The sequence below is a fragment of the Acanthopagrus latus genome, chromosome 19 (genome assembly GCF_904848185.1).
Source record: "Acanthopagrus latus isolate v.2019 chromosome 19, fAcaLat1.1, whole genome shotgun sequence".
NCBI lineage: Eukaryota > Metazoa > Chordata > Actinopteri > Spariformes > Sparidae > Acanthopagrus > Acanthopagrus latus.
This window is the reverse complement of record NC_051057.1, coordinates 8,987,251-9,000,372: the sequence shown is the minus strand read 5'-3', so window position 1 is coordinate 9,000,372 and position 13,122 is coordinate 8,987,251. Positions and strand designations below refer to the sequence as shown.

The 13,122-nt window shown below is 40.9% G+C and overlaps 1 protein-coding gene across 3 annotated transcripts in view; it reads left to right on the top strand.

The window, feature by feature from the left end:
• Positions 1 to 13,122, top strand: part of LOC119008904 (matrix metalloproteinase-16-like) — a 74,683-nt gene that overhangs the window by 48,680 nt on the left and 12,881 nt on the right. For all 3 annotated transcript variants that reach the window (XM_037079631.1, XM_037079632.1, XM_037079633.1), the window contains one exon: positions 3,309 to 3,526. In XM_037079631.1, the coding sequence (XP_036935526.1) occupies positions 3,309 to 3,526 (218 nt within the window). The remainder of the gene's footprint in view (positions 1 to 3,308; positions 3,527 to 13,122) is intronic.

The window sequence follows — 13,122 nt, the reverse complement described above, 5'->3', positions numbered from 1 at the left end:
TGAGGCGTAAGAGAAGGGATGGAGAGCTGGAGAGAGAAGAGGAGTAACGTTGTAAATTGGATGTTGAATTCAGGACTTTGATTTGCAGCTGGTGGGAGCAAAGCAGGATCACACAATGAATTTTGGGAAGAAAAGGTCTGACGGGTAGGTTGAGCTTGATAGTGAGGATCGATCCGCTGTTACATTTTTGGACATCCAACAGCTGTTTGCGTTTCTCACCTCAGAGCTGAGGTCACAGTACAGTAGAGAGTAAAAGCCCGCTGGTGGCTGCTGGTTTTATTCCTCATATCATTTATTTTCCTGTGTGCAAACACACAGTCATTTCTCCTGAATAATTAACAACCTAAACGTCACTGGATATATTTATAGGCTTAACAGCTAAAAGTTTTAGCTGCCTGTGAGTACTTATAAATAATAAAGACAGATCATATACAAACATAGCAATTACCGTCATGCTTTTGTTTTGTTTTTTTAAATCCCAGTGAGCAAATCACTGTTTTTCTCACTGAGCTTTGAACATAATGACTTCCCACTCGTTTGAAGAGAGGAGCTGACTTCCTGTTTAGCAGAGTAAAGAAAGCTATTACATCACTGTACAAAGAAATACAAACTTCTGAATAAACAGTGTAGCTAATAAAGTACTTGGCACTGATGGGTAGAATCAATTAGTATTTAAAAGCAAATGTATGAAAGTTTTTATCTGCATCATGATAACCGCAGGATCCAGTGTGTTGTGAACTTGTGACCCCTACTAGAGATTAAAAGTTAGGATATCACCAGCACTCCCCCAGTGCTCTGAGCTCCAAGTCTACTAATGGAGTCAGCAGATACTACTGCTAGCTGCATGGTTAACTGAGCTTACTAGCTAACAGTAGCTGTAGTTAGCATGTATTTACTTAGAGTGTTAATTTGACAGGTGGTCAGTACTACATATTGCACCTAAGCAATGTAAAGGCTTACAAACATCACTTGCAACTTTGCAACAAGAAATTACTAAAGTTTTAAGTAACTTAAAGTGTTGCCCTGTGGTTCTTCCTTGGGTGATGTATTGTAAATTATGCAACATGATTAGTTTTAGCTAGCAGCATGGCAGATATTAAGCTTGTGCCAAGTGACTCTCTTCAATGTGTTTTAATAGTGCAAATGAAGAAATATAGATATATAGATTATATCAAGGCTGGCTATATCCTACATTGAAGTTAATGAGCAAAATTTTGATCATGGATTATAATGGAGATGAGACAGATAGCGATGTCTTTTGGCTGAATTGTCCTCCTTTAATGGAAAGTCATACTACATGCCGAATTATGCCTTTAAGGACATTTAGACAGGCTCTTCACTTTTGTTCTCAGTCTAGTATTGGTTTCCATCTATGTTCATTGACGGCCCAGGAGTGTGCAGATTTTCACTGTCAATCACCACACCAGCTGAGATCTCTGATTAGATCCCTGTTGTTTGGGTTAAAGTGTACTAATCAGTGAAATGAGACGCTGCAGAGATTGGCTGGGCCTCGTGGCACATGGGCGACCACTGGTCAAACATGTGGGACTACCTGGAGAGTACCCGATGAATGCGAACAAATGTAGTGGTGTGGTGGCAAAAATTTTCACAACATAACAGCGTATCTGCTACGTTTGATTTTCATTAACCGTAATTGTTGTGTCTGTACACATTTGCATGTTTGTCTACATGTCCATCCGACTGCGAGTCTTCCCAGTGCTTACATAACGGCAGAGTGCTTTGGCTCCACTAATCTGGGGTGTATTTCAGGGGATTTAGTTCAGTCAGTGAATGGAATCTCTGGTGCAGACCGCAGATCAGTTGTGCCGACTGGGAGATGTCTGGCAAAGCAATGTTTCCTCTTAATCCTCTGATCATCAGCTAGTGTGTCAACTAGTTTAACAGTTCAGCATCCTTTGTTTCTTTGTTTAGTTGCTCACTATAGATGGAGAAGTTCATGGATTTATTGCTTATTGACTTCTTTAATCCTCTTTCATTCATTGACTTTAAAACCATTCGTTAATTCATTAAATCCAATATGCAGCGGTCCTGAATGATCGCAGTCAGTGTAAAGGCCATTATTTGTGATTCAGTGGTACTTTTTTGGAGGTGATGGGGTTTCACTTGTCATGTTTGCATCTTTGTCATCTGTTCCTGCAATGGCTGGCCCCAATCAACACATGGCAACTCATATCCTCGTTCTCACAGTCACACAGTGTGTTATTCATGCGTCGTCATGCGCTCAATTATTCAAGCAAACAACCCACACGTTTGCCCTCCCTCCACCTCCTCTCCTCTGTTTTCCTTCTGTACGTCTCTCACTCTCTTTCTCCCATGCAAATCATGAACGTGAAATTTCTTGGCCGTTGTTTTTGAGGACGTTTTATTTTTATCTCTACAGTATAGTACATTTCTTCCCCCTTATGCTTTTGATTTTCTGTTTTAGTCATCTCGACATATCATATTGTGCTTTGGTGAGCCGGATCCCTGAAACTGGCAGCATTTAACGCTGCATGCTGACTTTTAAAGGGCCTCATCTTGTTTTTCTATCTTCTCCTCATGTTTTATTATCTTTTCTTTGGTCCTTAATTACTTGTTACAACATGTCCTCTTCACTTCTCACCCTTTTTCTTTGCCATTTGAGTTCAAGTTACAGGTGAAAAAGATAAACTTGGCTTGAACATGTAGTTCTCAGGCGAGCGCAGGTAGCTGGTTGGCTGTAACTGGCCCGGTGATAACCAAAGATTTACACACTGCCATAACAACTAAATCTAACTCAGGGCTAATACAATTAGTAGAGGCTAAAATTAAGATTTCTGGAATCTGGAGTAGAGCCTGACCAATGTATCAGTTATCTGTCTATCACAAAAATATCCATATTGTCTTATGTGTTGCCTGATATTTCACAAATGTGTGTATTACAGCAAACAGATTGATATCAGATATATATGTATGTTTCTCCTTGAAATCAGTCGGGCTGTAAAATAATATTTACCTGTATCCATTGTATTCCAAGTGGTATCCATTGTATTCCAAGTGGTATCCAGTGGTATTCCAAGTGGTTGTTACTCTCAGCAAGAAATTATACAGGTGTATTTCCCAGCATGTTGAACTGATACTTAAGAGATTTGTATACAGTTGCTATAGCTGAGTTTAAACTTGTGAATAACTCAGATGCACGTTCACTATTTTTCTCATGCATCAATTTGCATTCATTGCCAAGAAATGTAGTCAACAAAAGTCATATCTGGAATGTCTGGTTGCAAATATCATATATTGAGATGTTTTTTTTCTGTGACTCCCTCCAGGGCCCCCTGATAAGATTCCCCAGCCCACCAAGCCTTTGCCGACGGCGCCCCCTCCCCGCTCCCATCCTCCCTCAGACCCCCGCAAGCCAGACAGGCAGACCCGACCTCCAAGGCTGCCCCCGGGAGACAGACCATCCCACCCCAACGCCAAACCCAACATCTGCGACGGAGGCTTCAACACCCTCGCCATACTGAGGAGAGAGATGTTTGTCTTCAAGGTAAGCGCAGAGTCTACGGTATCAAAACAAACCTGGGGCATTTTCACATTTTGTTTGTTTTGAGGAGTCATTTTTGAAGCCTGGAGCTGTTTTGCCCCAAACTTTCTCTCCTTCGCGTGAGGGTACTGCAATCAGTCCTTGCAGGCCAAACAAAGTTGTGAGACTTTGATGGGAGGGTAGTTTTTACACCAAATCACCAATATATGCCTGAACAGAGTCCTGCGGGGGGATTTCTTGGTGTAGCGAATAACTTAATCGGCTGATACGCACAACAAAAGAACAACTCCATCAATGCCTCCATTCAGAGCGATGGAAATGGGCTGTAGGTTGGAAAGCACCCTGCAGAGAGCTTGCTAAAGGATTACTTAAATATAGAGAGGGTGGGAGCTTTTCTATTAATCTGCATCATGCTCCTTGTGTGCTGAATGTAGAATTGGCTCACTTGGATGTAATACAAATTATTCGACTGAAGTTTTGTGGAGAAGTTGTGTGGAATTCTTTGGACAGAAAAGTTTGGCACTGTGTTTGTAACATCTAGAAACATGCTGAACTCTCCTCAGTTACCTTAAAAACCAGTGCTTGTGTATTTTATTACATAATCAGCGCAGAAATTCTTAAAGAAGCTCTTCCAAGGTTACTCGAGCACAGAGGACAAATCGGATATTGTACTGAGAGGTAACACCGTGCCATGCAAAGCGCAGCAAAGTTTTCCTTTCTCCCAACAAAATTCTGCCTGGTTTTCATTCCAGTGTGAGAGAAAAAAAAAAGTACACATGTCCCTTAATGCATCTTTATCCTTGGTCTCAGCTTGTGAGCACAAGACCTTGGCAACAAGCAGTAAGGAATAGAGAAAAACCTTGGGGCAACACAAAGCTGTCCTGTGTTCTCCACAGAAAGGAGAAAGAGTGCCTCTGATGCCTTCTGTGAGTGGGACTGTATTTTTCAGCGGGATATAAATAGATAGTATTCAATGGTTAAATAAGAGGCTTGTGGAGTCGGGGGAAAAACCCTTTCTGTCCTTTCTGCCACCCCGCTCTGAGTGTGTTCTTTAAAGTTGAACAAATAAATCTCGGGACCAGAGCTGCTACCTGTGAAGGTGATGAACCAGAATAGCGCTCAAAGCTCACACTGTGTCTGTGTTTTTGGTGTGAATAACACCGGCTTGTTACAATATTCTAAATACAGCCCCGGTCTCTGTCACATGGTGTCGGCAGCAGCCCTCATCACCCGACATTGCTCCCAGGGTAGCAGTCTGGTCTGATGGAGTGATGTGGATCATGGGATTTGTGCAGAGCTCGGTGGTTCTGTGGAGGCACACGGGAAGTTCCGCAATCAGACAGTCTTTTCACAAGTTTAGGAAAAAGAGAATGTGAGGTCGGGAGGGCTCTAAAACACCTCCTGTGGATTAAAAATTGAATTTGAGTGCAGCAAATTGTCTTGGCACTACTTTTTAAAAAATTAATTTCCGTAGTGTGAGCATGCCAGCCCCTCTGTCATAACTAATCAGACATCACTTTAATGTTATTTACCTCTGACCTGTTTTTAGAGACTAGAATCAGGCTTCCTGTCGCAGAGAGCAGTACTGTCAGCACTTAATAACAAATAATTTCAATGAATATAAACAAAACTGCTGCTAAACTCTACTAAGTAGGCATATGACGACCGCTACAATGAAACATCATGATGGATTCCTGCCTTACAGTAACCCTCAACGTTGCTGTAAGGAAGGAATTTGTCATTAGCATACCACTGAAGTCACTGCTGTTCCCCACTGTCGCTCTGACCCAATGATCTTACCCAGACGAGAAAATCGTCTCCCTTCACCACTGCCATGCATCCCCAAACTCAAAGGGTCTTTATTTCTGCCCCACATGTCTGTCACTTAGCTGTTCAGAAGCTTGGAATAAAGTTAGGGGGCTGGCTATGCAGAGGAAGCTAAGCTGAGAAAACGCAAGACACGGTCGAGAGAAGTCATTAACAGCGGTCCGCACAAAAGGAACACTGCTGCAATCGATGTATCCGACCGCCTTGGGTTCGCCAGATTGGCATGCTAAATAAGAAAATAATAAGGAGGACATGGAGACATGATGTAAGTGCACTGAGCAGCAACAAACTTCCTATTCCCTCCTACATGTCACTAACAGCTTCTGGTTTATGCCAAATCTGAGGGGACATACCACTCGTTTGTGCTCTCTGCTGTTTTTAGCAACTGAGTGTAAAAGCAACAACGGACGTTTTGGTTTGTTGGATTTAATCTAACTCTAATTGCTATTGTTTGTTTTGTATTGCACTTATACTTTTGTAATTAAAGAAAATAAATTACTAGTTTTTTAGAAAACTTGTGTACACAACTTTGGCTCAGTTTGTCGTAAAAAAACTGCTACTTAGTCCTTCGTCTTGTGTGCCAAATGAGTCTCTAAGTACTCTTTAAAGGCCGATCCACAGGGGCCACACGGAAACAGTTCTGTTCAGCATAATCTGCTCCCTCTTTGTTTAAACTCTCCACTTATTACAGCCAGCAGTTCCCACTGTAAATGAAATGTACATAATTAACCCCCGAGCAAAGGGGCAATGAGGAGTAGGGCAATGTGCCTCTTCAGTTGTGCAGTGTACTGTACATGTTGTATGGATGGAAAGGATAAAAAAAAAGATTAAATTTATGTTTTCTATATCCTATAAAGTCTGTCTGTTTTTTTTAAAGAGTGAAGTTAAACAAGCGGGATTACCTGTAATTGCTTGGCTTCAATTGGCATCAGTGGCGATGGGAAAGAAGTCTGTTTGCTCCATAATTTTGAAGGCCGTGATGAACGTCACTCTCTGTTGGCGTTTACAAGTAGTAGCAGCTCCCATTTTTCCGAAGGTATAGAGGAGTGGAGGGGAGAGACTGACAGAGAGAGGTGATTTGTTACAGAACACATGTAAGTGCGGTTGTAAATCCACTGTGTTCACATCATTAGGACCACCAGTAATATTGTGACTCACAGTGATTTGCTCACCCGTTCGCATGATCCACGTCTCAGCCTGTGAATCAGGCGTGTTAAGTAAAGTGAAATCAATAAGGGATCACAGGTTTGACTTGGACTCACTCTGTAAGTGTGTTTCACAGGAGGAGCAGGTGGTCCTAATATTTCTTGATTCTCAGTGAGCTCGGTGCCAATTTTCTCTGAGAAGACTGAGGTATCATGTTAATGCTTTCTTTCTCTCCTGGTAGATGAAGCTGCCCAACTGTAAAACGGATGATGTGGAATCACAATCAGAGATGTTTGTATTAGTCCAGAGTTTGATATATTCCCTTCAGAGCATGCCAAGGTCTGTGTGTTAGATTGAAGACTGGTTAAAATGATGGTTGGCGAGTGTAAGTGATTTACAATTTGTGCCTACTTTTTTAAAATTTTGTCTTTTGTTTCCGTCATTTGTAAGGGTGATTTCCTCTTTCTTCCCCCAAAAATAATTCATGCGATTGTCTGCCTGCTTACTTCATGCCGGAGGTCCACTTAGCCTGTAAGGCTTGGCTATACTCACCGTCCTCACTTGATTGTTTTGGAAGAGCAGAGTCAAGTCGTTGCCAAGTCATTATAGCAGAGATCTCAGCAGTCTCACAGCCTGCGGGGTCCACAGGTGGTCCAGCACTTTAGAGGGCTTTAGAGAGAAGTCATGTTACACTTGTATGTTTACAGAAAAGCCCTCATTGCTATCACGTCTCTGAAGATTACTTGTGTCAAAACTTTGGATGTGATTATCCCTGTTTGATTCTTTCCTGCCTCTGAAAGTATATTGAAGTGTACAGATCAACTCCAAAACCATATACATGTAAATTGAACGTGTTTTTTTTTCTCTCAATCAACACAAATCTTTGCAATAAATGGGATTTACATTTCCTTTTTCCTGTGCTTGACTTTTAGAGCTTTTTTCGTAGCTGAAGTCAAGCAAACAAAGTAGGTAAATGTTTTTTTTTTAAAAGTGCAAAATGGCAAAAACTTCAAATTTCAGCATCACAAAGTCATTGAGTTCATCAAGAACTGCTGACAAAACTGAAACATATGCAACTTTATCCTGTCCTGAAGGCAAATTTATGAGTGATGTGTACACACAGAAACCATGCGTCCTGCGTAATGACAATCGTTCTGATGCTGGAAAGAGCTTTGCTGGTGAAACACAATCCGTTGTACGTTTTCTTCACTGCTGTTGTTCTCAGACAGGTCGAACCATTGGTGGAGCGGGCACAATTATTCATGTGCAAACTTAAGGGTGTTTTCCACATCTGTTTGTGGATGATTGCATGAGTGTAATAGAAACTCATGCACATGCGTCATTTCCACAGTGATTTACATTTATTATTATTTCTCGGTGGTCATGATCAATTCTCAAGGTTTTTGTCCTTTTATGGTCGGATAGGCTTATTGGCTACAAAGATGGTGCTTAAAGGTTTAGGTATTAATACCAATTGTACTCTAAATTATGATTGTGATAGTAAATTATATTATAATTAGTAGTAAATTAATTAATAGTAAATTATAGTAAATTATATTTTGTAATGTTTACTGATATTATAGACTTGACAAATACTCATAAAAGTACAAGTAATTCTATCACAATTATGTAATGAATTACAAATTTAATATTGCATTTCTATAAAGTTGGGGTTCAGACAAGATAAAGAAAGTACCCTGGCTTTTAGGCCATGTGTAGGTTGGGTCCTACACTTCCCATAATCCGACCGACAAGTGTCTCTAATTAGACCTCCATGCCTCCTAAATGTCCACTTCTAAAAAACCTTACACCTCCAATTTGAAACGCTGGCCTTCAGTTTCAAAGTTTTAAATCTTAAAACCCAAGCCGACATGACCCTGATGACATCATCAAGGTTATTATTTCAGACTTTGGAGAGCTCTTTTTACAGCGCCTGAAGCATTCAACAGTTTCTTTCACAGAATGAGTAATAATTGTCACAACCCCTTTAACTTCAGTGATAATGTTGCAGATTAATGGAGGTAAAAGATTGACAGTTTGTAGTAACACCTTTAAAATGGTTGATCAATGTGAATGACAGGTACTTGTTGTCTCTCAGAATACTCTTATTATATCATGAATCATGAAGGAAATCATGAAGACTGAGATGAAGACCAGACGTGTTTTCTGAGCTATGTTTTCTGTTGCAGATGTATAGCTGATGCATATTGGTTTTCATGTTCAGCTCAATATTGTTCCAAACAGCGCTGAGAAGTGCTTGAGTTATTCGAGACACATTAATCTACAAAGGCAGGTTAGGAGTCATGCTTGTTAAGGTGGTAGTTTCACGGTCGATCATTTTTCTCTCAGTGGAGTGACAGAGGGTCATTTAAGGTTCACAGATGACTGTGTTCAGCCGTGTAGATCCAGTGTCACCAGTAAATGCCTCGCTAAAATTACACAGCTACCACGTTTATGATTGCAAGCACTTTGGGTTCAACTTTTTATGAACTCTCAAACCATGCGGTGCCATGCTTTTCTCAGGCATTAATGCAACCAGTTTTCTCTCTATGCTGCTCATAAAATGTACTGAACTATTACCTTGTCACTTATGCTGTCATACCATGACTGGGCAACAAGATACAAAGAGTCCACTTGTTTCCCATCAGGCTTGGAGTGTAGTTAAACATGGACATATAGTCGTCCAACAGCCATTGAAAGCCAGGTAAAGCATTTAAAAGTCCACTGTGCACCTTTGATGGTGGTTTAAGAATGGTTGTATCCATGTTTAGGATCAACAGCTGAATGCTTGAAGGTCAATTTAATGAGTTGCTCTCATTTATAGTGCTTAATGATGATGCTTGGTTTGCCTGCTCAAAAATCTGTAGCTGCAGACCAACGCTTGGATGCAGTCAAAGCCTCTTGCACTGCTTTCAATCAGGTGAGATAGAGAAAAAACACAATTCTTCCATCACCCAGCTCTCATCCTGAGATGTCTATAATAAAGGAAACTGCCACACTCTTGTGCCCTTCCTCCTCCTTTTCACTGCTCCCAAGTTGACTGAAAGAGATTCCTTCCTTGATGTGGACAGATTTAGAGCAGGGGTTCTGGGATGCCAGAGGGTGCCTCGCAGTTCAGGATTGGCCACTTGGCCTCCGATGTTGGAGACATGCTTTGATTCCGACATCCATTAATGAGAACACAGTGGCCAAGTGGGCAGTGAGCTGTCCACTCTTCTCAGGATCTTTCTCTTTTGTGTTACTGGGAGTAAAGAGATGGATAGTCCTGCACTAACAGCGTGTCTGAAGCACTCAGAAATGTACGGCCAACATTCTTTGCCACAGTTTGTTTTGAACTGCAGAGTTCTAGAAAGCGTTTCCAAAAATGATGTGAAATTGTTTTTTAATTGAAATACAGAGGGAGCAAAAGAGATAATTATTGAGATAATTACCTGCTGCTTGTGCATTTAAGCAGAACCAAAGCCATTTTTGGTTTGCATTTCATCCAGTTGTTTCAGAGATATCAGGTACAGGAGCGTTGTTCTAGGATGACATTATCAAACTGCGCTTGATGGGTCACTGTTTAACAGTCTGAAATGCTGGACTCTGTTGACATTTGTTGGGTTAGAAACCTTTGCCACGTATACAAACTGAAAAGCAGCCATATCAGAATGAACCGTTACAAAAACAAGCAGCTGCGGGTTGAAAAGTTGAACCAGGCCTTATTGCTGTGGCATTTCAAGGTCATACTTCATTATTAACAAGAGTTGTGGATAATGTTAATGTGGTTTGGAGAAGTTTCTTTCCAGCCTATGAGGTAGCTTTCAGCGCATGAGAAAACACACAAACACACAACTGCAGGCATGCTACTAAAGCCTGTCTTCTGCAGTTATTTTCTCTGTGAAAAAGAGTCGATTTGGCCAGAAATTCTTATAAACACTGAGATCTTTAGGCAGCAACCCTAATCCTTGTCCATCTGAATTATTTACACCTGCATTCTGCTCTCAGCCAAGCCAAGCAAGTGTGTGCGTCACATTAACTGAGTGAGAGGTCAGCAACACTATCATCCTAACACCACTGTCTATCATATTCTCACCTCTTCACTCACACAGCAATGCACATGGCAGCAGCAGATGCTCCACCAGGCTTGACCTGGGTGTCAGCGCTGGCAAAGTTTTATGTTAAACCCGTTGTCTCTTTTAAAAGGCATTCAAAAGTATAATTCTTAGAAGTTAATGAGGGTCCAGGTTTTATTTATAAATATACATCTTAGTCATTTCTGATGAAGAGACAGCAAAATTATTTCTCTCTCATTAAAAATGTAGCTGTGAAGGTCAATATGAGAGTACATATAATAGAGAAAGAGTGTGCCTTGGATAAATATGTTGAAAATTAATTTTTATTTGTTGACAAATTTGAAGACAATTGGCTATAAAAATGTGTCTCCTTATAGTCATTTTGCATCTTTTTGCATTCTTGTTGTTTTAGCTTCTTTTTTAGTTGTTTTTGTCTCTTTGTTGTTGTGTTTTGTCTCCTTGCAGTTTTTTTGTCTCCTTGTAGTTGTTTTTATCTCTTTCATAGTTGTGTTTTGTCTCTTTGTAGTGCCTTTCATCTCTTTTGTATTTGTCTTTTCAATATTGTTTTTTGTTTCTCTTTGGTAGTCATTTCATTATCTCTTTGTAGTTGTTTTATCTATTTGTTGTCATCCCGAGTCCCTTCGAGTCATCTGATTAACTTTCCTACAAGAAATGTCATTTTTACTCCACACAGAAGCTCTGACTAAGAGGGGAGGCATGTTCAGTAATCTGTCCATGGCATTTATGTTTCTATATTGAGTTTTGCCAGTTATCTTTCCTAAAAAAAGAAATCAATCTGTCAATATCTGTAAATTTAAGTATAAATGAAATGCAAAGAGGTTCCAGTCATTCATCTGTTCTGAAGCTTAAAGTTGTTTGTCCCCTCTGCAGTAAAGCAAATGTTTCACAGTTTATATGTTGAGATCAAGGAACTCTCAGGGCAATATCTACAGTACAGTTCCACTTCACAAACTCTCATCGACACCAACAAAAACTCATCGGTAGGAACAGTTTAGGGCCATCGAGCAGTCAGGAATTTATATCTATAGAGACCATATGGTAATTCACCCTTAATGCTCTGCATGCATTATCACACACCATTGGACAGTATGCATGACAAACCCTGCACTGCCCTTTCACTCAAAGCACAGAACATGAACAATCTGAAGTATGATATTTGTAACTTCTGCTAAGACCAAACTTGTTGTGATTATTCTAGACGTTCCTGTAATTGCAAAGTGCTGGCTGAAATGTTCTGCAAGTGAAGTCTGCCCGCTAAAGCTTTATTTTCAGAGTGGGAGTGGGACGGAGAAAGAACATTTTCTCTTTTATAAAGTCAAAAGTATTCAAATGGGTTGGATTTCACAGTCTGATCTGTTTTCAATTACTGGGCCGGGCCGTGTACAGATCAAAATGCTGAACAATTTAAATCTATGGAGGCAGTATGTACAGCGCGAGCAGGGGCGAGGAAGAGAGGAGGAATAGGAATGAGAGACAGGGGGAAATGAAAAGAAAGAGGAGGAAGAGTCCTGGGAGAGAGGACAGTCCCAGAGAAAAAAATTGGATTAGACAGAGAGAGAAAGAGAGCAGTGCAGAGAGTGTTTGATAAATGGGCTGTTTATTTAGCTTTCACTGTGAATGAAGCCGGGTGTGATGATGTGTTTCTCCCCTCTCTCTCTGTGTCTCTGCGTCCCTCACTATGAGGTCAGGCTTTTTGGCCTGAGCGTTCTACGTGTTGAGGAGACGCAATTGCCCGTTCATTGCCAAAGGGTGGGACATCTCGCTGAGTCCTAATAGCTTTCACAGCTGGGTCTCCCCCTGGCCCCCCTCTGTCATCAAGTTTCATCCAACATCAAAAAGACACACCTTCCAGTTGGCCGCGCTCACGTTTCCCACCCCGAAGGAAATCAGAGACTCTTGGCTTCTCATAAAGCTCCTGGCTATCACTTTGCCCCCGTTACTTGATGATTTTCCCAGTATGTTCTTCAAGTTCTGCATGCGGAGTGTGAGTATTACGGGCTTCCCAGGCAACCTGAGAAAGTACATGTGGATCTTTAAGGCACTGGGGCTATCGAAGCAGCAGCCGGAGTTCATCATTGCCAGCAGACTTTGTTTGTGAAACTGGAAAAGCAAGGAGCCTAAATTCAGCGCCTGTAATTTTATACCATAAATTATGTTATATGCAGAATTCACTACAAGCTTATAACAGACAACTTTTCCACCCTCTGTCATCTCCAAGTGGTATTTTTGTTGGTGCCATTGTTGTAAAGATAATTTCTGTTTCCCTCTGAGCAGCAACTCCCTATCAACCCAGGAAACAACATCGCTTTATTTGTCCATTTACGTGAAAGCAGATAGAAATGGTGCCAGGCTGCCAGCCAGTGGTGTCATTATTCTTCAGTCATTACATTGTGCAATCAACATTAACTTCATAATGTTAAAAAGAGACACAGTTAAAGTATGTGCTTTTCCAACCCAAAGAGATCATCCCACAAAAAATCAACTTGCCTGGGGCATCGAATTAAGGGGAAGAAGACGGTGCAGTTGAAATTTTCTACAAGCAGCACAAGT